The 27,770-nt window shown below is 35.1% G+C and overlaps 5 protein-coding genes across 5 annotated transcripts; 4 read left to right on the forward strand and 1 right to left on the reverse strand.

Moving 5' to 3' along the window:
* The first annotated feature begins 588 nt into the window (after nt 1-588).
* On the forward strand, nt 589-11,064 carry LOC109014136. Its single transcript, XM_018996479.2, has 24 exons — nt 589-727; nt 2,531-2,661; nt 3,087-3,171; nt 3,244-3,297; nt 3,459-3,550; nt 3,629-3,732; nt 4,089-4,161; nt 4,288-4,675; nt 5,173-5,493; nt 5,589-5,792; nt 6,290-6,385; nt 6,486-6,549; nt 6,668-6,795; nt 7,408-7,654; nt 7,813-7,964; nt 8,056-8,180; nt 8,653-8,776; nt 8,876-8,934; nt 9,190-9,286; nt 9,387-9,576; nt 9,711-9,812; nt 10,236-10,354; nt 10,523-10,582; nt 10,800-11,064. Exons 1-24 carry the CDS (start codon nt 689-691, stop codon nt 10,896-10,898), a joined length of 3,153 nt encoding a protein of 1,050 aa, XP_018852024.2. The 5' UTR covers nt 589-688; the 3' UTR covers nt 10,899-11,064.
* Nucleotides 11,065-11,341: 277 nt separating this feature from the next.
* On the reverse strand, nt 11,342-12,949 carry LOC109014140 (high mobility group B protein 3-like). The gene is made up of 8 exons (XM_018996484.2): nt 12,783-12,949; nt 12,645-12,699; nt 12,380-12,481; nt 12,180-12,237; nt 12,021-12,065; nt 11,848-11,928; nt 11,663-11,749; nt 11,342-11,579 (listed from the first exon to the last, which is right to left on the reverse strand). Exons 2-8 carry the CDS (start codon nt 12,689-12,691, stop codon nt 11,556-11,558), a joined length of 444 nt encoding a protein of 147 aa, XP_018852029.1. The 5' UTR covers nt 12,692-12,699; nt 12,783-12,949; the 3' UTR covers nt 11,342-11,555.
* A 2,577-nt stretch (nt 12,950-15,526) lies between these two features.
* Nucleotides 15,527-16,585, forward strand: LOC109014138 (non-functional pseudokinase ZED1-like). Its single transcript, XM_035695579.1, has one exon. It carries the CDS (start codon nt 15,527-15,529, stop codon nt 16,583-16,585), a length of 1,059 nt encoding a protein of 352 aa, XP_035551472.1.
* Nucleotides 16,586-22,282: 5,697 nt separating this feature from the next.
* LOC109014137 (non-functional pseudokinase ZED1-like) lies at nt 22,283-23,788 on the forward strand. The gene has a single exon (XM_035695572.1). It carries the CDS (start codon nt 22,376-22,378, stop codon nt 23,459-23,461), a length of 1,086 nt encoding a protein of 361 aa, XP_035551465.1. The 5' UTR covers nt 22,283-22,375; the 3' UTR covers nt 23,462-23,788.
* A 436-nt stretch (nt 23,789-24,224) lies between these two features.
* LOC109014139 lies at nt 24,225-27,723 on the forward strand. Its single transcript, XM_018996483.2, has 7 exons — nt 24,225-24,450; nt 24,914-24,993; nt 25,480-25,550; nt 26,082-26,152; nt 26,246-26,327; nt 26,742-26,791; nt 27,474-27,723. Exons 1-7 carry the CDS (start codon nt 24,334-24,336, stop codon nt 27,558-27,560), a joined length of 558 nt encoding a protein of 185 aa, XP_018852028.2. The 5' UTR covers nt 24,225-24,333; the 3' UTR covers nt 27,561-27,723.
* The last annotated feature ends 47 nt before the right edge of the window (nt 27,724-27,770 follow it).

Here is a 27,770-nt window from a genome sequence, read left to right on the forward strand (position 1 = left end):
TTTAAAAATATTTATAATGATTAAAAAAATAAAAAATTGAAATATACTGTTCAAAAAGTGTATTCAAAATTTTTTTTCAAAAAGTGTAGCAGCGCTCCGTGTATATATATATATATCTCTCTTGAGTAATAATATTTATATAATATATTTTACAACATATTTCATAATATATATTTTAAAATGATATTATTTTTATAAATATTTTATTAAATTATTTTTTATTTTAAAATATAATTATATAATGTATTGTAAAAAAAGGACGAATGTTTATCAATTTTTCGTATATCTTTGCTTGTGATTGTCACTCACAAGTTTTTAATGCCTTTGGCTTTTGTTTCTCCTTTTGGCTTAATTAAGAATTGGATACCACGTAAAACGGTCGAAATTGATCCTAAACAGCAATGTTTTCGACCATCTAATCAACCACCACGTGTACAAACCTCTCTCATCCTGATCGTCCCTTTTTGTTTGTCTATTAAAAAAAAAAAAAAAACCGCTCTATAGTATTTGGTGTCCCTCTTTTCAACTTATTATAAATAAAGAATACTATAAAGAAAGCAAACTGCAATCAACCGCTCCAATCCTCTTCGGTTTCTTCACAGTCGCGTGTTTCTTTCTATTCGTTGTATTCGTCGTTCTTGGGCACTTTGAATTTCATCTGGGCTGTTTATTCTTAGATCATCATCCAATGTTTGTCAAGAAGCTTGTCGAGAAGGCTGCAAAGAAGGTTAGTGATCGATCATCTTCTCCGCGATTCTTTGCTTGATCTCACTTCCTCTGATTTCTCACTTTCTTTGATTTCTACCTTTTTTCTTGAGGATCATGAAGATGGTCCTTTAATTTTCTATCTGGATCACTGCTTTTTCTTGTTTCCTTTCTTTTATTTTCCAAGCTTTGGTGCTCAGTACTGTTCTTGTTTGTTTTTCGCTTTTGCTGTAGTAGTACCTGTAGTACTTCTACTTGTGAAGTCTTGTCAAAAAGAAAACCATGATCCTTAAATATCATATCATTGAATAATATTCTGCAAATCACGCTTAGTTTAATACATTAATGTATGTCACCGATCTTGCTTCCCAGTTTTCAATCCATGTTTTCTCTTATAATTTGAGTTCAGATTTTACAGTGTGATGTGTGGTGAATTTTGCATTAAGGGTGACAAGGTGCTTCTAATTTCTTTTTGCCGAATGTCTTTAGCTTTGTGGGTGGGTAAAGGTACAGAGAAAACTCTGATCAAAATGATAATCGAGTCGTGATCTCTGTCTGCTGTTGGATCATGACAATCTTGACTCGCTTTTCCGATATGCCATTGATGTCATTATCAAAAAAAAAAAAAAAAAAGATATGTCATTGATGTTTTTTATGGCAATAATTAAAGGAGTAATGCAATCCGTTTCATCATGCATTTATTATGTTATAAATGAAGTAACATATGGCATCCATCCAAGAACATGTACGTAAAGATTAATTTGTTTCTTTCAATTGTAAAAAATAGAAGACTTTTATTTTACATTTGTACTTCTTTTTTCACCTAATCCATGTTTCTCTATTTTTATAAAGTTTTTTTTTTCTAACATAGGACAGAGAAAATGAAATATTTTATGTTGTAACATTAATTTAACCTAAAACGTCGCGTCATTTCAAGTATCATCCCCTCAAAAAGCCCTTTAAAATAGGTTTTTTAAAACATGACACATCGCCCCCATCCACGTCGTAGTTGTCAAATTTGCCTACATTACAATATTTATCATTGAGGGGAAGACAAAATAAAGGAAAAATCTGCTTCTTATCCTCAAGAGACAAGTCGTCACACAAAAGACGAGCAAATGGATCAGAATTTTTGGTACGAAAGAGAAATGGGGCAAACTCAATTAATAATAATAATTACTATTATTATTATCTTTATTATTATTAAAGAAAGTAGTGGTGTATTTAGTAAGTAGTGATTGTCATTAAAGAATGTTTCGATGGAGAGATCGAACAATGTAAACTTGATGAGTTGCCAATTGATGATTGGGCATCGGTAAAATATTGTCCGAAGAAGATTTGATGGATTTAGCCTATTAGAAATTTATCTCATTTTATTATTATAATTTTTTTAAATTTTTATATAAAATATAATAAATAATTTAATTTTTACAAAATTTTAAATAATAATAATATTAAAAGTAATATTATATTTTTAACTCATTTTTTAATCGAGATCTTGATACTATAAATAATTAATTAATTAAGCAGTCAACACGCCCACGTGAAGGGCGGTGGCAAATGCCAATGGTATTAATACGTTATCTTCTGTATAATAGTAGTAAAGGACGGTCAAATGAATCTCATCAGATGGCAGACTCTTCAATTATATACATATATATATATATATATATATATATATACAAAAGCTAAAGTTTGATAATAGTCCGAATTTTTAGGGAGATCTTCTAAACCCTTAAAGATCACTCATGTTAATCACCAAAAAATATGCATTGTTCTTTGAAAAGATTAATAAGAGCACTTGAATTAATTTTATTTGTTGCAGCCTGGAGGAAATTCAGATGGCGTGAAATCGAGTGAGGTAGACCCACGAGTAGTGTTCCATTATGGGATCCCATCGGGGTCTACTATGTTCGCTTATGACTCCATTCAGAAGATACTTGCAATTTCTACCATGTAAGTTGCTACTTTTCCTTTCTCCTCCTCCTATCTTAACTTGTTCCTTTTCCTTTCCATCTATTTCTATTTGCCTTTCTTTCTCTTCTTTTCTTTTTTTTTTTTTTTTTTTTTTTTTTTTTTTTTTTTTTTTGTAAGTAATGAATGTTTTTCTTGAGGAAAACAATAGGCATAGCTCATGTATACAAGACTTGTGCAAGAGAGACACCAAAGCATTGACGTTATTTGCAATCAACTTTAGAAACATTTGATCTAATATCGAATATAGAACATTCATTTTTTTATAGATAGAACTCTCAATCCTTTGAATTTGACCATGATGGACTGCATGAACTTAGAATATATAGATGTTTATGTTTCACCAAAATGTGGAAGTGTTATTGATTTGAAACTTTTTATTTTTCACCCTTCTCTTCCCTTCTCAGGGATGGCCGAACTAAATTATTTGGAAGGGATAACACTCAAGCTTTACTCGAATCAGAGGAGATGGTCCCAAGCAAATTTTTACAGGTATATTTATTGATGTCTTAAAAAATCTATCTTGATTATTTATCTAATATCAGTAATGGTATTTATCTTCAGTTCGTGGGGAACAAAGGCATCCTTTTAAACGTGACTTCCAAGAATCTCCTCGAGGCAAGTATATTCCACTAGACTAGTAGCTGATTTTTTGAGTTCGGCCGGTTTTCTCTGTTAGATGGGAGGGTCGGTCAGTATTGTTACGCTTTCATAAGAACAAAATCTACTTCCGGTCTATGATTTCTGGGAATTGACTTGCAAACCAAATTATAACTTAGGTTTGGGACATAGACCAGAAGCTGTTATCTCATGTGCACGTTTTTAAGGAAGATATTACCTCCTTCACAGTAATGCGGCATAGTCTCTACATGTAAGTGTTATAGCCTTTCGGACTGGGATTCGTGCACCACCTTCTACTAAATTATGAGTGTGGTATATTTGTTGGCAGGTACGCTGGAGATTCTGGTGGTAATATTTCGGTTTTGAAGCTTCATGAAGAACCATTTCTTATAGAAAAGATGAAATACACAATACCTCTCTCAGCTTCACATGGTGAGATACATTCCTGTCCAATTTTTTGTTGTTAAAGTTCTTCTGTTTTTAAAAACTATGTTGCTTTGACTCTATATTTCGAATCATTTCTCCATGGATTTTCTTGCATACCATGGTTTTCCTTGATGGGGAGATCTTGTTATCAAAGACTCACCAATGAAGAGCCAGTGAGGGATCGAATTAATCAGAATAAGAACCTACAACTTTGTAAAACACAGGCTAATATGTATTTGACCTTTGTTGCAATCATCTGATCAATTTCTTTGCCTTTTCTTCGAAATCATTTCTCTTCTCTAGTTCTTTTTCACACAATGCTTTTTGTTGTAATCTCTAACGTGCTCAATGATCTTGTGTAGGCGATCTAACTGAAGGATCTGGCGATACTGCTGTGCTGCATATTTTACCTCAACCAACGGCTGAAAGTAAGAGGTAGTTTCACCAAACACGCTGCCCTTGTGTTTTTTTTTTCAAACTCTGAATGATGGTGTTTTTTTTAACCTTATTTCATTATCTATGAAAATCCTCGATTTCCTCATTTGTTATGTTTAAATGCAGGGTTCTTATAATATTTAGAGATGGCGTAATTACATTATGGGAAATTCAAGAAAGCAAATCCATTTTCACCACAGGTGGAAATATGTCGCAGTCACTATATCAAGAAGCAAAGAAAGTGACCTCTGCATGCTGGGCATGCCCTTTTGGAAGTAAAGTTGTTGTTGGGTACAGCAACGGAGAGATTTTCATCTGGAGTATTCCTTCTATTGCAAATACTGAATTAGCATCAAGCCAGGGTTCTCAAAATGGCCCTATATGTAAACTGAATCTAGGTTATAAGATGGACAAAATTCCCATAGCATCATTAAAATGGGCTTATGCAGATGGGAAAGCAAGTCGACTTTATGTTATGGGTGCCAGTAACTCTGCATCAACAAACTTGTTGCAGGTATCCTAGCAATACTATTGTACACCAGTGAAGCTAATATGTTCATTTCTTGACACGTTCAGTAGTGATTTATCATATGTATTAGTTCAGTCTCTCAATAATAGCTTTTTTTTCATTTACATGAGAATGCCCTATTCATGAGATATAGTGCAGAATTATTCAGCATTCAGATGGACTAGATAGTCATTTTGAAAGCTATCAGTCTTTGAGTCCATCGGTCTTGTAATGGTATGAGTCGGATGAGGTAGCTTGAAACCTATAACACAATCAAAATCACATAGTATAGAAATTTCAAACAAGCCCATCCAAGCAAGTATATCACAGTGAGCAGAACAACTTTCTTATTTGCAAACATCAGCTTACTTTCCCCTTTTTGGGTTTGTTTGGATCAAGATTACATGTTGATCATAACTCTGCAATGTGCATTGGATTTTTGCATATAGTCATGATTTCGGATGAAATTGTAAACAAATTCATTATGACAATTGACAAGGCAGGCTGTACTGTTGAATGAGAATACTGAATCTCGCACGATTAAGCTGGGACTTCATTTGTCAGAGTCTTGTATTGACATGGAGATCGTTTCAAGCAGTGAGCAAAGCAAGCATAAACAAGATTCTTTCCTCTTGCTAGGAAAATCAGGACATGTTTATGCTTATGATGATTGTTTAATAGAAAAATATCTTCTACAATGTCAATCTAGGTCCCCACCCTCACTTCCAAAGGAGGTCAAATTGAAGATGCCATTTGCCGATTCAAGCATCACAATAGCAAAACTTATTACAGATGACACCTGTTTGCTTAGACCTGCAGATGAGGTAGCGATAGACTCAATGCATTATTTTCCTTATTTTATATGGTTATTCTTAAGAGTTTGGTGATCTAGTCTTCTGATATCTCTGATCATTTTTAGGATTATGTTCAAATGGCAAGAAATATTCCACCACTTCTCCCCTCCGAGACAAAACAGAAAGATGGAGGTCCCTTTAATTCAGCCCATTTCAGTGGATTTTCCAAAGTTAAAAACTTGTACATTACTGGACATAGTGATGGCGCTATGAATTTCTGGGATGTATCATGTCCCTTTCTTCTCCCAATTTTATCGTTGAAGCAACAGGTAAGTTCTAAACTAGTTGCTTATGTGATTTACATCAGTAGGAACAATTATTCCTCTGTTAACTTTGTTTTTATTAGTCTGACTAGCATTGTTCCTACCGCTGACTGGATGACTACTGCTTAGACTTCTCACTCTAGAACATACTTTCTACAATGATTTATTTTATTTTATTATTATTATTTATAAGCTAGAGTCGTTAAAGAGGAGATTTGGAGGATGAAGAGATGAATAGGCTTTGCACAATGAATAATGACCCAATAGTTTCTACTTGAAGTTAAATTTGAACCTCTTTTACTTCTGACATAATGGGCATGTTACTTGTACCAAAAAAGAGACGTCTTAATGAACATGTCCTTGTTTCTCATTTGTGATTTTCTAATGCAACCTAGAAGGATATTTAAGGCAGTAAATTTCTTAATTGCTTTGCCAGATTGTTCCAAGGTAATGGATATAAGTTTTTCTGTTGTGCTTATTGTACTTATTTCTTTTTAATGCAGAGTGAGGATGATTTTTCATTAAGTGGTATAGCACTGACAGCATTGTATTTTGATGGCCAGTCTCGGCTCCTTGTTTCTGGAGATCAGAGTGGAATGGTGAATTGTCTCTGCCATGTCAATTTCTGAAGTTAATCAGTTTTTCGGTGTTTAGGAGATTTTTGGTATTTATACTATATAATATATATATGATCCTCAGGTCCGCATCTTTCAATTTAAACCCGAGCCATATGCCGCAGAAAACAGTTTCATGTCGTTCTCAGGTATTATTAATTGGATGGTTCAACTATGAAGTTAAATTTGTTGCCTTTAATTCTTAAATTTTGTTCCTTCACATATTAGTCCAAAGGCAATGATTGCTTTTTTAACTTTCCTTGGCAGGAAGTACAAAGAAAGGAAACAATCACATCATCCAGAGTGTTAAACTTATAAAGATTAATGGCTCGGTGCTTTCTATGAACATGAGCCACAGTTCAAGACATCTTGCTGTTGGGTCTGATCAAGGACTTGTAAATTCACTTTTATTTTCCTGGCTCTTCCCTTCTGTTTTATGGTTAATGAATTGTTATTTACATTTGTATCTAAGTATAATTAATAGAATTCTTGAAGGGCCGCTAGACCTTCACTTTGGTGGTATAGGGTGTGGCTGGGGGATGGGAAAGATCTTGAGTTCAACCTTAATATGGTTGATCTTGAATGATGACAGTATGTTTCAAGAACAAGTTTTGATAGGAAATAGCTACGTTAAGTGTGGACTTTATAGGTACCATGTTATTAGCATACAGGGCTTTGATAATCTTAATTAGCTTCAACTAATGGCTAAAAATCAATTAGTGGGAGGTAAAAGCCCTGATCTTTTCTATCTTGAGTCGGGAGCAACTAACTAGGGTGTGGGACATTGTATAATTAAATAGCTGACACTGATATCTATATTTAGTTTTCACCGTATAATAGTACTTTTCTGCTGGAGGCTTAGTTGTATTTAGTTTAACACTTTCTTAAATAGTTTTTATATATAATAGAGTTCAGCTAGTATTCCAGGTTTCCTAGTAGGCTGTCTATCATAAGGTTTTATGTTACTGACACATAAATTTACTTGTGTCTACTCATTTTTTATACAGGTTTCAGTAATTGATATAGAAGCAACCACTCTATTATATCAAAACCATATTGCAAGTGAAATTAGTGCTGGTGTCATCGCTCTCCAATTCCAAACCTGCAGTTTACACAGTTTTGAGAAGAAAGTTTTAGTTGTTGCAACAAAGGATTCATCTGTCTTGGCACTTGATAGTGATACTGGAAATACACTGAGCACTGCCAGTGTTCATCCTAAGAAACCTTCTAAAGCTCTGTTCATGCAGATCTTGGGTAAGTGCAACTGGCTTCAGGTTTCTACTTGACAGGATGGTCAATAAATGATACTGTCACACAATGGTGACCTTAAGTACTACCTCTTTGATGGTCAGTTATTATACTCAGGACATTGAACTATCCGATTGAAAGAATTGTCTTTTATTGTTTCACAGATAGGCAGGATATCTTAGCTCAAAGCTCTAATATATCAAGTGGTCAAGATCTTAGTAAAGGAAATGCCTTGGAGGATTCCATACCAAAGCAGTTACTATTGATATGTTCTGAGAAAGCTGTTTATGTCTATTCTTTAACACATGTCATTCAGGTAACCTGTGCTTTATATATATATATAGGCAGTCATCAATTGGGGATCTACATTAGCTGATACCCGACAATACCCTTCTCCTTTGTATCAGGGAGTTAAGAAGGTGCACTACAAGAAAAAGTTTCAAACCTCTTCTTGTTGCTGGGCTTCAACATTTTACACAGTCTCTGATGCTGGGCTTATACTCCTTTTTACTAATGGAAAAATTCAAATAAGGCGAGGATAATTTTCTTAATCTTTATGCCCCAAATTTTTGTCAATAAACATCAGATGAGTAAGGAGTCATAATTGCCATACCACGTGTTGTAAAAAGTGAAAGATATATAGACTCCTGCTCCATATGATACAAAAGAAAGGGATGCATGATCTATTTACAATGGAAGATATGACTGTTAGCCATGTTTTGCTCTTTGCTTGTAGTGATTTCATATCAAGAAAAGAGGAAGAAGATTTAATCTTATTAGATATTCTGAGTAAATTTTTCTGAGAAGCAGCATTATACATGGTTGCAGGCTAGTTAGCAAAAGCTAGTATTTTGGGTTGCTTTTTTGGGTTAGTCTTGATGTTTAAAATGAATGCATATGTGATTTGAAAACATTTAATTACTCTAGTGTCCATTTGTGTGTCTTTCATGGAAATTGGTATTTAATACATTTTAATATTACATATATGTTTTTGTGAAGTTTAGATCCTTGCCAGAACTCTCTCTGATAAAGGAGACTTCAATTAGAGGTTTCAGTTATTCTTCGTCAAGACCAAATTCGTTGCCTGACATTTCAATTTGTGCTTCATATCAAGGAGAACTTATTATGGTACAAGACAGAATGGACTTACTATTTCATTTCAAATTAGTTGCTAAGGATTAATCTTGGAAATGCTCAGACCAATTACTTGGCTTTCTTTATGCTCAGGTGAATGGTGATCAGGAAATATTTGTTGTCTCAGTTTTATTCCAGAGGACAATCTTTAGGTATATAGATGCACTTCAAAATAACTTCGGTTATTTATTTCTATCTCTTCTCCCCTCCCCTCTTAAATGCCACAAGCTATTTATCTATTTATATGAGATTTCTGTCATGGTTTTCCAGAAGGACATTCCCAAGTGGGAAGGACTTCCTTTATCCATAGCTTCTGTTTAAGAATCTATGTGAGAGAGAAAGCAATGAAAAAGTGCATTTGAGGCTACTATTTATACATATTTCTTGACTTCTTTCTATTATTCCAGGCTTTTGGACACTGTCAGCCACATTTACAGGAAAGATTTGAAGCTTTCACAAGAAGAGCTTCTTGGCCGACCCACCACCTCCAAGGAAAAGAAAAAGGTAGACGGCAATTGGTCATTGGTAATTAGATCATTTCTCAAATACGTCTATATGATCTTATAAATTCTGGATATAAAGCTTTTATACATTGGCATGCCAGGGTATATTTAGCTCTGTCATTAAAGATATTACAGGCAGTAAAGCAAAGCATGTACCTGATGTGGAAACAGAAGTTACTAGAGCAAGCATCGAAGATCTTGAAATCATCTTTTCAACTGCTAACTTTCTAAGTGATACTGGGGATGGAGATAACATGGCCATCGATGAGGATGAGATTGACATAGATATAGGTAAGATTTGCATTACTAGTCCCCTTCTCTATATGCTTGAGACAGTAATGCCAGCACTGATTTTATTTTATCATTTTTTGTAACCCAAAATGGAACTTTGAGATTGCCAACTACGTGGTCTTTTGTTTGTGAAGATGACATCGACCTTGAGGATCTTGGAGAAAAACCTAAAGAACAGAACATGTTGGCAGCTATTAATAAGCAGAAACTTGCAAGCAAGCTACAGGCTTTAAAAGGTAATTATAAGATATATCACTGTATGAGACAGCAATTAAACTCCATTGGTATACTTTCCATATTTGTCATCATTTGCATTTGTGACATGTTTTATCATGAAGCAATATGTGTTCCAAAAACACCATTATAAATGGATTCAAGTTACAAGGGAAATGTAAATTGGGACCATTTTGAATGACAAATTGACAATAGACATCTTATATCCTTAGCAATTAAGCCTTAGAAACCACAATTTTCTACTGCTGAGACCGCAAAGTTTAAATGAGAATTCAAAGCATTGTTTTTTTTAACCCATATATGATTTTTTGTATGAGCAAATGTTTAGACTGCCAAAAGGGGTCCCAGTCTTGAAGACAGCGATTAGAAGACTGGCTAGATACACTAGTTGACTTGGGAAAAAAAAAAATGTTTCAATTTTACAGGAAAGTTTAACAAGATGAAAGTCAAGAACCAGAAGAGTTCCAGCAAGGAAGAGCAACCAGAAGAGAAGGCTGGTGCTGTTGATCAAATTAAGAAGAAATATGGGTTTTCTTTGTCTGGTGTAAGCGCAATTAATTTCTTTGACTTTTCTAATATATATTACAACTACTCAGTTTGTAAAACTTAAATCATTGTCGGGGAATGTCTTGCTTCTTCAAATTATATTGTCATTGCAGTATCAATGTACCGCCAAAATGCACAAGAAATTTCTTTTTGTCTTTGGCTGCAGGAACCTAGTGCTGCTAAAATGGCAGAAAGCAAGCTGCACGAGAATTACAAGAGGTTGCAGGTAACTCCATAATTTAGTTGCGGGGGAACCAAGGGTTTATTATCTTTTTTATGCAAAAATGTTATGTTCTTTTTCCGAAAAGAAAGTTTTACAGGAATTGAAAATATGGTATTTATCACCTTATTGATATTAACATGGTACAACTATAAGGAAGAGAAGGGTGGCAATAGTGTTAAAGAGTACTGAATTAAATGCAATGTTTTGCTCCATCGAGCAGGGAACCAACTTGAGAGCTACAGAGATGCAAGACACAGCAAAGTCATTCTCTTCTATGGCAGAACAAGTGCTGCGTGAACAGCAAAGACGAAGCTCGTAAGCCCCGATGTTTCTGCTTATTCAATTCTTTAGCACATATATTCATTTCCATATAGGGTGAATTGTTGCTGTGCAACAAAGTTTGTATGGTATGGTGTAATTCATACGGACTTGTAAAGAAATCTTCTGGTTTATAGAATCGATAGAGATATGTATTTTTACTGTTCTTCAAAGACGTGCAAACACATTAGATTCAAAGTTTCTGGATTTATTCTGATTTAAATTAGTCATTTTACTGAGGAAAATGTTTAATATTTAAGATAGATCAGATTGAGATTTCAAGCGTGTACACACAGCCTCACTTCTGACCTCTACTTTTAACATTCATAATTTCAACGAGTTTGCAATTTTTTCTGAATAATGAAAAATTATACTTATCGCCAGAAAAAGATACTTCTATTGGTCTCAAGTCACCTCTCCCCTCGAAAAGGGCAGGAGAACAGATTTAAGGCAAGAAAATAAACAGGATATACTTGGGCAAAAATTTAAAAACTATATCATTTGAACAACGAAAAGATTTAGGTACAGAACCATATGGGATTCAGGAAGATCCTGAAACTAATCCCTTCTTCTCTCTATCTACTCTACTTCTACGCGAACTTTCAAAAAATAAAAAGCAGCTGTTCTATCATGGACAAACTACCCGCGCTTTCCCCTACTACTCATCATCCTCTTCTTCCTCCTACATATACAAACAAACAAACTCCGTTTAAAAAGATCGAATAATTTAAGAATTTTATCGATCGAAATTCAAAATGAACATACCTCGCCGCTTTCGTCCTCTTCTTCCTCATCGTTCACTTCGGACTTGGACTTGTCGGACTCTTCCTCATCCGCTCCGTTTCCTCCCGCCTATCGCAACCAAAACCAAATCAATTTTTCAAAACCTCTCATAAGATTACCAAAACAACGATTAGTTTTATTTGACACGAGCTAACAAAACTACGTACCAGTTTCTTATTGTAAGCCTGCATGTTCTTGTTGTACTCCGCTTTCCTCTTCTCTGCCTTGGCTACAAAGGGAGCTTTCTCCTAAAAATTTCGACATATGCCGTCAAGCAATGCATTTAGTGCTTAATCTCAATTTTTATTAATTATTTCAAGTCAGTCATTAAAATACTTACGGATTCAGACAACGATTTCCATTTTTCTCCTCCCGCCTTACCGACCTAGTGATCGTTCATATAAAAATAAATAAATATATATATCCAATAATTATAATCGAATTCCGCGGACAAAAGAACCACAAACGAATAGATCTGAGTTGCTGAGGTTAGTTTTACCGCGGAAACGGCCTTGTTGTTGGGATGCTCTTTCGCGTATACCTTCCGAAACTCCTCCCTTTATTTATGTTTTCATTACAAACATAAGAAAATTATTTTTCTCCCAGAAATAAGGAATCCGGAAAATACAGAAAAGAAAAATCGAAAAACGAGAAAACTGCGGATCTGTGAATATAGGGTATAAGATTTAGAATTCATACATGAAAACGAAGAAGGCACTCGCAGGCCTCTTCGGCTTGTTTGGATCCTTTGCAGCTTTCTTCGATTGTCTCTTGCCAACTCCAGCATCTTTACTCTTCAGCCTAACAAAAAATCCCAAAGGAAAAATGTGAAAATAGTTAATATTATTTTTAAAAAATAAATAAATTTAGCTAATGTACGAGAAAAATGAGACCTGAATCGCAATATTCAAGACAAATCTTGACAATACACGGTCCAAAATTATTCACGGAGAAGAAAACTCACCTGCTGTCCGTTTTTCTGGTGTCAGCCTTAGACTTGCCACCTTTCATGGCGATTTCTGCACGAAAACGACGAAAAATGTCAGAAACCGGTGGGGATCCGTTGGAAAACGATGTGACACGGTCCGAGTCGGTGGCTTACCTTAGGGAAGGGTTTTCGAAGAAGAAGATAGGCAAGGAGGCGCAGAAAGAATAAGAGAGAGATACGCTTTTGCTTCGTTGGTGAAGTGCGTGCGTGAGAGAGGGATAAAGAAGGGAAAGGGCAGGGTGCTTGGGAAGAGGACGTGCCCCCGAAAAAATAAAAAAGACAACTAAAATTAAAACTGAATCGCGAAGGAATTGAAGTCCGGGTTTGGGCGGGATTTCAAAAAATCTTTAGCCACGTCAACTATCCGTGTGATCTTCAACTATTGGCTGTCCACAAGTCTCTTGAATCTTGCTTACATTCACATTGTGTTTCCTTTTGTGTTTCTTCCTCAAATTCGCTGGCTCAGCATCGACGGAGTGAACACGTGGACTTCTTAGATCGGTATTGCTGTTGAGGGCCTTTGATTCCTGAGGTTTATTCTCTTTTCGACACGTGTACTGACGTTGGCCGGAATGACGAAGATAGCCTCTTTTTTTTTTTTTTTTTTTTTTTACGTGAAAGATTCCTGAGCCTTCAATCGAGGTAGTTGGGACTCTTCAAAGGGCAGTAACAATAATAATAATAAGGAAAATGTTAGATGCCCCGCTAGGGCTCCCGCCGGCCTCTAGTGTTTTTTTATACGTATTTTTTTTAGTTTTTTTTTTTATATAGATATTTTTAATAATTTTAAATATTTTAAAAAAATCAAATAAAAATTACAATATTATTAAAAAATATTTTTTTAATCATGAAGTATAATTTTTTATTCTACTTCGTGATTAATAAATTATTTTTTAATAATTTTTTTTTACTTTCTAATTAAAAAAATATTTTTTAATAATATTTTAAATTTATTTTATTTTTTAAAAATATTTAAAAATATAAAAAAAATCTATATAAAAAATAAATTAAAAAAATACACATAAAAAATTATGCGCTAAGCCCAGCAGGGCTGTAGCATGACCCTAGTAATAATACGAATCGAGTCATTAATGTTTCATATGTTGTAAATAATTGCGTTTAAATATGTAGAATTTTTTTTTTTCATAACCATAAAATATGTTATGGGTAGAAACTTTACGAGAAGTGGTTTAGATTCAGAGATAAGTTGGGATGGATTGAGATGGTTTGTGAATAGTAGAATAAAAGTTAAATTATTTATTATATTTTGTGTGAAAATTTGATAAAGTTGTTTTGAAATTTGAAAAAGTTGAATTGTTTATTATATTTTGTGTAAAAATTTGAGAAAGTTATAATGATAAGATGAAATGAGATGAATTGAAGTGGATTGAGATGTGTTACGAATACAAACAAAACCTAAATTTGTGGTAGGAGGAATTTTACAATGCAATATAGGGTTGTGCCCCACCCCGCTTCCACTCCTCTCCCGCATGGCGGGACTGGCAACTCAAGTTATCACCATTCTTAAAATTATAACGGTGAAATATAACTTTTTTTCTTAAATGAATGGGATAATGAGATCATATTGATGGTCAGATATTAATAAAGAAAAATGTTATAAATTAGTTATTATTCACTTTCATATTTAATACTTACAATCTTTTTTTTATAGGATATGAGAGTATTTTTTTATAAGATATGAGTATGGAGTAGCGAATAGTGACTGATAAAAATAATTTTTTATTAATAAAATATGCACGTCTTTATCCTTTTAAAATAAAAAGTTGTTTCTTTTTCCATAACTTAAATTTTGTGATTAACTTTTGAATGCAATATTCTTCCTTTTTTTTCTTTTCAATGTTATTGAAGCTTAAAAATGACTTCTAAACAAATTGATCTGTAGGTTTGATTGGTTTTACCTTTTATTGTTTAGATGTGAAATAATGAGATGTATTTCGTTTGAACACAAACAACCTCCGTCGGTTCCAAGAATAATATCCTTTTTTAATTTTCCCAAGTCTTCGCAAGTTGTTATAACGATGGTAATCTATCGGAGAGAAATATTATAAAAAAGCTTTATACTATATATTTCTTAATTAATACGCGGTTTATCAATTTTTCTATTTTATTTAAACGCATATATATTTAAGCTGCTAAGCATTAAGATAGAAGAGTAAAAATGAAAAATTATATATTGATTAAGCTATAGTTTGAATGATGATATGGAATAATTTTAGATAAATTTTAAAATTTTAATAAAATATTATTATTATTTATTTTTTAATATTATTATTATATAAAAAATTAATAAAATTATAATTACAAGAGTATGATAAAAATATGTCCAAACGGGCATATATTATCTCTGTATTAAGAGTTTGTTTGTTTTTAGAAATGAGATTAAAATTAAAATGTTGAATAAATTATTATTAAAATATATATTTTAATATTATTTTTATTTTAAAATTTAAAAAGGTTGAATTGTTTTTTTTATTTTATATTAAAAATTAAAAAAATTATAATAATAAGATAAAATAAAAGAGATATATTTAAGGCTTAAAGTCTTGCGCGTGAAAGTGGAAACGACAGGTGAGAGATCATATTCTACGCAGAATATAATGTTGCAATGAAATACCGTTGACTCCCAATAAAAAAATAATAATAATAACGCGTCTAAAAAATTCAACAAAACGCGTCTCTTTTATTTTCCATCTCCCTTCGTAGATTGTAGGCGAAAAAGGAACAGATGTTTAATTGGCCACATTCACCTGCAGAGTGCAGATCAGAGGATTTAGATAGATCGATCATTTTTCATGAATATGCAGGAAAAGAGAAAAGTCGTTTTAAGAACGGAAACCATGTTATTAGAGAAGCTGGTAATCTCTTGGCGGAAAAAGGAGAGTCGACATGAGAGACAAGCAGAAAGGGAGAGACTGTTTCTAGACAACGGAAGCAAGGTCTTGGAGAAGCTGGTTGCCACTTGTAATGGCAAGCATACTCCAATCCGTAGCTTCTCCTACGAAGAACTCAGGTTAGAAACCGATAACTTTGACTATCATCGTGTTCTTCATGATCATCGTATGGAATATCCTACATGGTACAAGGGTTCTCTCAACAACCGAACATGTTCCATTAAGTACGAAAATCGTGGGATCGAGACAGTCGTCAACGATATCGCAATTTCTGCAAAAGTAAGCGCTCACAAAAATGTTTTAAAGCTAGTAGGGTGTTGTCTCGAGACTCAACCGCCCACTTTAGTATATGAATCTGCCGATGGGATCCTTGCCGATCGTATCTATGTTATCAAAGACGATGGAACTCGGAAAGAATGTCAGCCCATTGCATGGCAGAGCAGGTTGAAGATTGCAAGGGAGATTGCTCATGCTGTTGCATATCTCCACAACGCCTTCTCCAGACCCATCATTCATAGGGATATAAACTTGGAAAATATCTTGTTAAACCAACACGATGTTCCCAAACTGACTGGATTCTGGGTCTCCATTTCGATCCCCGAGGGTGAAACTTATGTAGAAGATAGTCTGTGTGGGACTGCCGGGTACATATGCCCAAGCTATTATGCTACCGGCAGGGTAACAGAGAAAACAGATGTCTATAGTTTTGGAATGCTGCTGTTGGAGATTTTAACATCGCAATATCCTCTTGATTGTCGAGCAACGTCTGCTGATGATGAAGGAGATCCGAGCTTCGTAAATTACTTAAGAACTCGTGCAATAAGTGAAATTGTGGATCCGGCATTAATGGTGGATGGATCAGAAAGTGGAGTAATAGGTAGGGAGGAACAATTGCAAAGTGTACTGCAGCTTGCCCTCACATGCATAGATGAGGATCCAGAGATTAGGCCGACCATGATTGATGTTACAGAAGAACTACGGCGGATTGAGAGGTTCGTTTCATAATTATCTCCGATCTCACGTATATACTTTTACATGATCCAAATCCTTTTATGAACACGGCCAATTCTGTTCTGAACGAGGCAATTTGCTGCTGATCTCTTTGCTCACGTGCAATGAAAATAGTAACTTTAATATGTTGTTAGCTAGCTAGAAACAATAAGATTTAGTACGCTAGCTGCTCGTGATGAGTGCATGTACTCATGAAATGTTGATCAATTATAATTACTTTAAATTTCATGTCACAGCAAATAAACCAAAAAGTTGTATGTTGTATGGATGTGTTTTAAAACAAAATTGCTATCTAGTTATTCTCGTCATATATATGATAAGAGAACAAATGCCATTATATAGACCAAAGACCCGAACAAGCTAGCTAGGAATACGATGATATATATATGGATGTTCTAACAAATTAAGAAACGAAATAGTACCAACTTAATTAAGAATTAAACAAATCAACATGTACTGAAAGGAGATTTTTTTTTTAAAAAAAAAAAATCAGGGTCACAAGTCCACGAGTGATCCCTCTTCATATTTATTAAAAAATCCTCACTTATGACAGAGAAATACCTTAACAAAACGACTCAACCCACTCAAGAACTACCAACATATGTCAACAAAACCTTACAACCAAAAACACGCCGGAAATTAAAACCGACGTCGAAAATTAGCCATACCCATTGAATCTAACCTGTACAAACCTCGCACCTCACATGGTAAATACACTACCTCTAACAAGAGTAACTCCTACCCTAAATCCCCAGCTTTAGCTAATTCATCAGCCACTTTATTTCCTTCTCTAAAAATATGAGTGATAGAAAAATCAAATCCAACCAACAAATTTAACAAATGTTTCCAAAAATCCCAAAGATACCATATTGTACAAGCTTTACCCCTCAACCAGGACACCACAATTAAAGAATCACATTCAATATCTATGAAAAAAAAAAAAAAACCAATTGCCAGCATATTTTTATTCCTTCAATAACTGTTCGAAGCTCCGCTTCATTATTAGTACAAGAATAAAAAAATATTGAAAAAACAAATACTAACCTCCCTTCATGATTCCGAATAACCCCACCTCCCCCACCAGAACCCGAATTCCCAAAAGAACTCCCAACTAGATTCAGTTTCAATCTTCCAGATTAAGGCTTCAACCATTTAACAATGTCAACTCTAGGAGGTCGAGCTTGTACCAATTGAATCTCCAACCTTGACAATATTTTTAAATCCTGCGTAGACATCTTTTTCACTCTGGCTTCCGAAAAAAGGATCTTTACCCACATTAAAACCGAGCACCATACCTGCTAAACAGATTCATATTTTCCTTCTATGCGTGCAATAACATCGCCTTTTCCACAGTCTCCATGTAATCACAACAGGAAGTAAACCCAACAAAATAGCAGCCTGGGAATTTCTAGATGACCTAGAAAACCACAATTGTACTCTGTCCCTCCAAGATTGTTGCACCAAGGAAGGGACACCAACCTTAGCCGTAACTTTTTTCCAGATTTCCTCTGCAAATTCACCTTTTCCAAGCACATGTTCCAGATCTTCCTCATTTCCTCCCACACAACAATTACATCTTGAAACAATAGGTATGCCCAGCCGACGTACTCTCTCATCCACACTTAAACAACTAAATGCTGCTTTCCACATCACAATAGACATTTTTCTTGGGATAAGACTATGCCAAATCATTGCCCATTCAAAAGTTTGCATCTTAATTCTTAGAACCTGCCATGCCAATTTTGTAGAAAACGTCCCCTGTTTATCTGAAAGCCAAATCAAAACATCCTTCTCATCTCTTAACTCTCCAACCATTCACATAACCTCACCTTCTTTTTGTGTTCCCACCAGCATCTCAAGTCTCTTGGCATCCCACCTATTATTTACAACCAATTCCCTAATAGTAATACTCGGCTCCTCCACCATTTCCGTTGCATTACATAGCGGCCCATGCTCTAGAAAATTATCAAACCACAAAGAAATGTTTCTAGCACTAACCTTCCACTTAGAATTTTGCAAAATAATAGGCATTCCCTCCACTATTTTCCTCCAAAATCTCGAGCCCTTATTATCAACCAGAGACAAAGAAACATGTCCCATTTTAATGTATTTAGCCTTAAAAAATTTTGACGAAAGAGACTCTTTAGTCAACAAATTCCAACCAAATTTCAAAAACAAAGATTTTTGTACCTCTTCAAGCTTTCTCACCCCTATTCCCCCTTCCTCCACTGGTAAACATACCTTGTCCCAAGCTCTCTAATGTTTTTTACTTTTTCCATCTTGCTCCCCCCAGAAAAATTTTGCAAATAATCCTTTCAACTTTGTAAAAACTGCTTTAGACACCTGCAAAATCAATAATAAATGGAGTGGTAAACTCGTAAGAACATGCCGAAATAAAATCAATCTTCCTCTTTAGGACAAAAGTCTACTCCTCCAACCCGATAATTTATTTTCTGCTCTCTCCAATAGAGGCATGAAAGGCCTAATTTTTGATCGACCCTCCACTATTGGCGCTCCCAAATATGTAAAAGGAAACCCACCCTCAGAGAAACCAGTTTCCCTCAGTATCTCCCTGGTCCTGCTGCTCGTCAAAAGCTTGGATACAAAAATAACATATTTCTCATAATTCACTCTCTGTCCTGACCAGCCTTCATAGTCTTTCAATACACCCATCAAACATCTAACCGATTGCTTGCTTCCATTCACGAAAACCACCACATCATCCGCATACAAAAGATGATTAATTCTTGGGGCATTAACAGGATGAGAAAAAGGCTAAATACCTCCCTCTACCAACCTTTTTTAAGTAGCCTTGAAAATACTTCTTCCATAAGAATAAAAGATATGGTGATAGCGGGTCACCTTGTCGGAGCCCTTAACTTGAAAAAACCACGAAAAGTATCATTCATCATAATTGAAAATCACACTGTAGAGATACAGTTGTCAATCAGCTTCCGAAAGCAATCTGGGAATCCCATAGCTCGTAGCACGTGATCTAAAAAATACCAATCTACTTGATCATATGTTTTACTCATGTCAATTTTCAGCATGATATTTCCATCTCTCACCTTCCTATTCAGTAACCGTGTCATCTCTTGGGGAAGGAAAATATTCTAAAAATTATTCCTACCCTTCACAAATGCCCCCTGCTCGGATGAAATAATACTTCTAAGGATCCCAGACATCCGATTGACTAAGATTTTAGAGAAAAAAACCTTATAAATGAGGTTACAAAAACTTATAGGCCGAAACTTATCAAAACTTTTAAGATTTTTCACTTTCGGGATAAGAACAATGAACGAAGCAGTGAAAAATCTAGGAAGCACCGTACCTTGAAAAATTTCTTTCACAGCAGCCATAATATCCTTTTTCACCAAATTCCAGCATGTCAAATAAAAAGCAGACCCAAAACCATCAGCCCTGGGCTACTGTCCGCACTGATTGATGAAATAACTATTTTTACTTCCTCTTCCGTTGGCTCCACCATCAACTCCCAAGTATCTTCTATTGATAAAATATGAGGGAACAAATGGTCCAGATTTGGCAAATCTACCATCTCCTCCTGCGAAAGGAAATGCTCAAAATATTTAACCCCTCCTCATGTACTCTTTCTGGGAAATCCAACACACGACCATCTGGAAGCTTCATTTGTGTCACACAAGCCCTCTTCCTCCTTTGCACAATAACGACATGGAAAAAATTTGTATTACGGTCCCCTTCTAATCCTCACTTATTTTTTGCCTGCTGTGCCAATCGAGTATCTTTCCTTAAACTCCAGACCTCAAGTTCTACCTTAGTAACCAAAAAATCCTCTTCCACTTCTGCAGAAAAATTTGATTGTAACACCCCCTCTAGAATCTCAATCCATTCCTCCAGCTCCCAAATAATCCCATCTACTCTACCAAAAACATTTTTATTCCAGCTTCTCAATTTAATCTTCAACCGCTTTAATTTCTCAGCTAATATAAATAAACCACTACTACTCATTGTTGGTTCCTTCCAAGAACTTTCTACTACATTTAAAATATCAACATGTGATATCCACATATTCTGAAAACATAAAGAAGAAGGACCATACCGCACAAACCTCGAAACTAGCTTTAAGACAATTGGCGAATGATCCGAAGTCTTTCTACTTAATAATTATGCCGAGGCATCACCAAACTTGGAAAGAAACAAATTATTCACAAGTACACGATCCAATTTTGCCCAACTTCGCGCCATACCGGATTGGCCATTACACCAAGACATTTGTTTTTCATGTAATTGGAAATCTATCAACCCACACCTATTAATACGTTCATTAAAATCCTCTATAGCACCAAGAGGTCTCGGCCTCCTACCAATGCGTTCATCATCCGCCCTTATAATATTAAAATCACCCAATACCATACATGGCACCCCCACACCCGAGATACCATTCAAGTGTTCCCATAAAACTTTACGTTCAGTCTGAGTGCACTTCGCATACACAAAAGTACCTAACAACACCATACCATTTTTGGAGAACAATCCAGTAATAGACTGATTTAAAATACCAACCAGATCCATTACCATATCATCTTTTCAATAAATCCAAGTTTTACCACCTGCCTCCATATTTGAATTATACTGCGAAAACTCGATAGATTGAGACCACCTTTATAAATTCTCCACACTTTGAAACAGCTCTGAAATAACTAGAATAGAAATATCAAACTTACGAATCAGTTTAATTTCTTACCCAATTTTTTGTCGTGTCCAATCCTCTAATAATTTAAAATAAAACATTATCAATCATAAATTTAATTTTTGAGGGAGGGCCTTTACCCTTCGAGATTTTCGTAACACTAACTCCCTACCCACACCTTTACCAGCCCCACTCGGCTTTGAGCCTGGATCGGTACAATAATCTTTTTGTACATCGAAATCATTATCCCCATCCCCATCAGAAAGCACTTCAAATCTATCTGTTAGAATTTCTCACTTCAATACCAGCAACTGAAAAACCACATTCACCGTCCATATTAATATTGATTGGTTTTACCTTTTATTGTTTAGATGTGAAATTATGAGATGTATTTCGTTTGAACACAAACAACCTCCGTCTCTTCCAATAAAAATGTCCTTTTTAATTTTCCCAAGTCTTCGCAAATTGTCATAACGATGGTAATATATTATAAAGAAACTTTATACTATATATTTCTTAATTATTACGTGGTTTATCAATTTTTTTATTTTATTTAAACGCATATATATTTAAGCTGCTAAGCATTAAGATAGAAGAGTACTAAAAATGAAAAATTATATATTGATTATGATATGGTTTGAAAAGTGAAATTAGATAAAATTATTTTAGAAGAAAGTTGAAAGTATAATAAAATATTATTTTATAATATTATTATTGTTTTGAAATTTAAAAATTGAATTGTTTATTATATTTTATAAAAATTAAAAAAAAATTATAATGGAAAGACGAGACTGACTGTTCAAACCGGACAATTTCAAGTCTTGCGCGTGAAAGTGGAAAAGAGAGGCAGAGAGATCATATCCTACGTAGAATATGTTGCAATGAATGACCGTTGACTCTCAAAAAGAAAAAGTCCAATAAATTCAACAAAACGCGTCTCTAATTTTATTTTCCACTAATTTCCATCTCCCTTCGTAGATGGTAGGGGGAAAAGAAACAGATGTTTAATTGGCCACATTCAACCCCTGCAGAGTGCAGATCAGAGGGCATAGATAGATCGATCATTTTTCATGAATATGCAAGAAAAAAGAAAAGTCGTTTAAAGAACGGAAACCATGTTTTTATTAGAGAAGCTGGTAATCTCTTTTACATATTATTTGAATTGGCGGAAAAAGGAGAGTCGACATGAGAGACAGGCAGAAAGGGAAAGACTGTTTCTAGAGAACGGAAGCAAGGTCTTGGAGGAGCTGGTTGCCACTTGTAATGGCAAGCATACTCCAATCCGTAGCTTCTCCCATGAAGAACTCAGGTTAGCAACCAATAACTTTGACGGTCGTCGTGTTCTTAATGAAATCAGGAGTTATAAATGGTACAAGGGTTCTCTCGACGACCGAACAATTTCCATTAAGAAGTACGAAAAAGATTGGATCGAGCATGAGTATGTCGTCACCGATATCGCCATTTCTGCAAAAGTAAGCGCTCACCAGAATATTTTGAAGCTAGTAGGGTGCTGTCTCGAGACTCAACTGCCCACTTTAGTATATGAATCTGCCGATGGGACCCTTGCCGATCGTATCTATCTTTTCAAAGACGATGGAACTCGGAACGAATGTCAGCCCATGGCATGGCAGAGCAGGTTGAAGATTACTAGGAAGATTGCTCATGCTGTTGCATATCTCCACAACGCCTTTTCCAGACCCATCATTCATAGGGATATAAGACTGGGAAATATCTGGTTAAACCAACACGATGTTCCCAAACTGGCTGAATTCTCGCTCTGCATTTCGCTCCCCGAGGGTGAAACTTTTGTACAAGACGATGTGCGTGGGAGCATCGGGTTCTTATGCCCAAGCTATGTTGCTACCTGCAGGGTAACAGAGAAAACAGATGTCTATAGTTTTGGAATACTGCTGTTGGTGATTTTAACAGCGCAACGTCCTTATAATCTTGGAGCAACGTCTGATGATGATGAAGAAGATGCGGGATTGGTAAATTACGTAAGAAATCATGCAATAAGTCAAATTGTGGATCCGGCATTAATGGTGGATGGTTCAGAAAGTGGAGTACTAATAGGTATGGAGGAACAATTGCAATCTGTACTGCAGCTTGCCCTCAAATGCGTAGATGAGGATCCAGAGATTAGGCCGACCATGATTGATGTTACAGAAGAACTACGGCGGATTGAGAGGTTCGTTTCATAATTATCTCCGATCTCACGTACGTATGTACTTCTACATGATCCAAATCCTTTTATGAACACGGCCAATTCTGTTGTGTACGAGGCAATTTGCTGCTGATCTGTTTGCTCACGTGCAATGAAAATGGTAACTTTAATATGTTGTTAGCTAGCTAGCTAGAAACAATAAGATCTAGTACGCTAGCTCATGATGAGTGCATGTACTCATGAAATGTTGATCAATTATTACTTTCAATTTCATGTCACTGCAAATAAACCAAAAAGTTGTATGTTATTTGGATGTGTTTCAATTAAAGTATGCTCGACCGCATCTCTCGCGTGGGGAGTGAAATAGTTTTATCTAAGAGAGTTTGCCTTGGGCGTGTTTAGTGTAGAAATCCGCTTGAGCGTGTCCTGCATGTTTCCACACGAACGATTATTTTTATAACTCTTTATACAACCGTATTTTAAAATGAGAATATTTATATAAAGTGATGTTACTTTTATAAGTTATTCTACAAAAATACTCCTCATTTAAAATATAATTATATAAAAAATTGTAAATATAATTACATGCAGTCTATCCTTTTTCTAGGTGATAAAAATCCGACTTATTTAATATATTAAAAACTCTTATTTATTTAACGAGTGTTTCCTCGTCAACCCATAGTAAAATGGGCCAAGCTTAATTCAGCCTTCAAGCCCAGGCTTGGACTCGTTTGTTCACTTTGCCAATCCACCACCACATAATACATTAGAATGAGTCCAGTTCCCGGCCCGGCCATTAAACCGATCTCGTAGGATTGGCCCGGCCACCACCACAGTCGCTGCCATATCGCTTCGTAGGAATGCGTGGAACTGATTCCTAAGAAGCGATCGGTCCAGCGAGCGAGAGAGATGGGGGAAGAAGAAGAAGAAACCCTAGGACATCAGGGCTCGCTTGCATCTCTTCTCGTCTTCATGATTGTAATCAGCTTTCAGTTAGTCTCCATCTGGCTCGAACACTTGAAAAAGGTTCGTTCATATTATTTTAGCTTTATTTCGTTTGGTTATAGATTTTGCTTCCCGCTAAAAATTATATTTCTCATCGGGATGCTATCTGATAGATGCTGACGTTTTATATTTGTAAATTGGAGGTATATATTTGAATTTAGTTCTTAGATGGGGGGTTTTATATCACACTTAAAAACTTTCCTTGAACCAGAGCTTAACCGAAAGGTATCGTATATATTTAAATTTGGTTCTTAGGCTGTCTTAAACGTAGCGTATTTAAGATTAAGATTGTCTGCAATGTTGTAGCTTATATGTATATCGATATCAATAAGGTAGCTGACTGCAATAATTGCATGCTGGTATTATAGGGGAAAGATTCTACTCTAAGGTTGTAAATTATTTGAGTGACACTTATAAAAAAAAAAATTATTTGAGTGATTTCTAGTCATTCTTTTTTATTTTTTATCATACTGTTTCTTTTTAGAGAGGACCCAAGAGTGCTGAAGTACTCCAGTTGCGGGGAGAGATAAAGCAACTCTTGAAAGAGGCCAGCTCCTTGTCAGAGTGAGTGGTTCGGTAACTGAAGTTAAATTTCTACTTGATTGGGTGGAAGCTGTTCTGAGTGCCTTATCTCTTTTGATATTAGATCAAAACAACATTTCATTGGTTTAACATTTCATGATTCTTTTTTTAACCATTAATGGTACGTAGCTATGCATCACTGCAATCTTGTTTTTCCAAAAGCTTGATTTTCTTACCCTTTGCTGCCCAATGAGGATCCTCAACCAGTAGTAGATTTCTGTTTACAAGTTAATCTGCTTTATTTTTTTTAATACAACTTAATATGCTTTATTTTTAAAATTTATGCTTGTTCAGTTTCTATTTATTGTTGTCGGAAGAGTTTAGATTTATTTTTAAAGGAATACTAAAGCCTTAAATAACAATTTACCTTTCAGAGAGTAGATGTTAAATATGGATAAAACTACATATCTTTTCTTTTCTGATGAAATATCCATATATCTATATGATTTGCTTCTTTGTTGATTACAGGCCATCCACATTCGCACAAGCTGCCAAGCTTAGAAGGTTAGCAGCTGCCAAGGAGAAGGAACTTGCAAATTGTGAGACTATCTGCAGCTCAGCTCATCAACTTACATTTACTCATTTTATGGACATGTTAGCATGTATAGTCTTATCAATTTTAATTTCTTGATTGATCGATTGGGCAGTTTTGGAAGTCGTTCAGTTTTTTGTAATTTTGCAGTTTGTTTATCTTGAGTTTTCAGTAAACCTTCTTTGGATTTATTGTGGTAACTGTACTTTAGGAAAATATTTATTGCTTCAACTGTTATCCTCTTAATGCACTTATGTGTAATGTAGCTGGTTGTGTGGCATGCGCCTGCTATGCGATTCTTAAAATGGAAAGGTAAAAAAAAAAAAAAAACCTCATGAGATCTTTGCACTGCATTTGTGGAGGTTTCTCTGCTTTATCTGTTTATCTCATATCCCTGTCAAAATTATTAATTCCCGCTTGTTTCTTTTCTGACCTCCGTGTCTTCCAGTTTAAAAAATTGTGCAGTTTTTGTTATATTTAATTTTATTTCATTTTTCCCTATTTAAAAGAAAGCTTCTGACACCTCACTGATTTCCAGATCAAGAATCACGTGGCAAGGAAATCAAAATGTCATATGGTTTGCACCTGAAAGTTCTGTTTCTTTTTAAGGTGCTTCTTGAGCATTTGATTTTGCTGAGTTAACCTGAACTTGCTGCCTTGGTTGAGTTCCAAAGAGTTTATTGATTTGGTTCTGTCATGTAGGTTCTGACATATTTTGTGCTTGTTTGCTGGTTCTGGGGAGTTCCTGTTGCCATCATATCTCAGCAACTTGTGCAACCGTTTGGTAATGCTTGTTGCCATTAATCATTTTACTTTGTTCTCTTATGCTGCTGAAATTATACTGTTACAGACTTGTAGTTTGATTGATCAGCTCATACTATCTTCCTTTTGTAAACTAACTAAAAAATATGCTACTTGGGCAAAACAAAGAAGTTGATAGGTGCAGAACTAGCTGCTCTTGCTCCCCATGAGAGAGCCCTTTGAAATTCGCTTTGCACATAGAGTTACTTATGGTATTACTAACGTACTGGGATGATAAATCATTTCATACTTTCTAAATATCTTTTGGCATCCCGTTAAAAGATTCCTGGCTTTGTCTCAAGAAGGCAGGATGTTCATCAAGAATAGTATGAAAATTATTTGAGACTTCCTGCCTCATTTTGAACTTATATGTATCTGCCTTTTTTTGCCTTCACAGGGAGGGTGTTATCTTGGAGGACTGGTGGTATCTCAAACAACAATGTTATGGTAAATAGCCCTTGACTCATTTACTCTTCTTGTTGTTTCTGTGCATCCCATGTGACAGAAACCTATGTGGAGCATGGGAAATTTGTTTAGCTATTTCTCTGTTGAGAAATGGCTGTGCTGAGCCTCACATCCTATACCTGCTGACCACTTTAGTATATATTTAATTGTTGGCCATGGTTCAGAAAAGATATCAATGCAATTTCTTTATCAAGAGAACACTTGGTGCAACTTAATAACAAAAAAGCTATGAATTTTGTTATCATATTAACCGTTTAACAGATGTACAAGGATAGCATCTCTTAGTGCTTGAAACCGTGTACTTTATGTATCTAAATAATCTCATAAAACTTCAGAACCGTCTTCTTTGAACCTGGCGGTAATAAGTTTAAGATCTTGAGTCTTTTATGGAAAAATAGGAGATTAGGACCCCTTTTAAGATATCCGACTATCCCACATTATGATTGTTTGCGTGCATGATGTATTTAAATCAAATGTTTGACAAGGACATAACTCAATAGGCCATATCCTACGTAAAAGTGTTGGGCCTTGAGGCTCAATTGTTTAATCAGTTGAAGAAAAAACAAAAAAAAAAAAAAAATGGTCATTTTTAAAGCATGTATTCATTCTAATGCTTATGGGATTTCTGAATATTCTGGCGATTGACCTCCTAATGTGGCTGCAGGTTGGGATAATACCTTGGTTACTATTATCCACGAAGGTTAGCAAACTTGCTTGTCGACTCTTAAAAGTAGAAAATAGATTCCGGTGATTATTGCATCGGAAATTGTAGAATCTCTGTTCTCTAAACACCGTCGTAGTAAAATGTTATTCTATTGTTATTTATTTGGCCTGAATGTAGATTCATATTATGGAATGGAATAGTGAGTAATGAAGTTAGCCTCTTGAAAAATGAAGAATTCAATCCGAATGCGTAATTGATTGTTATGAGATTGTGAGGAAATGCCATATGGTGGGTGCA

Source organism: Juglans regia, chromosome 11, assembly GCF_001411555.2.
Source record: "Juglans regia cultivar Chandler chromosome 11, Walnut 2.0, whole genome shotgun sequence".
Taxonomy (NCBI): Eukaryota; Viridiplantae; Streptophyta; class Magnoliopsida; order Fagales; family Juglandaceae; genus Juglans; species Juglans regia.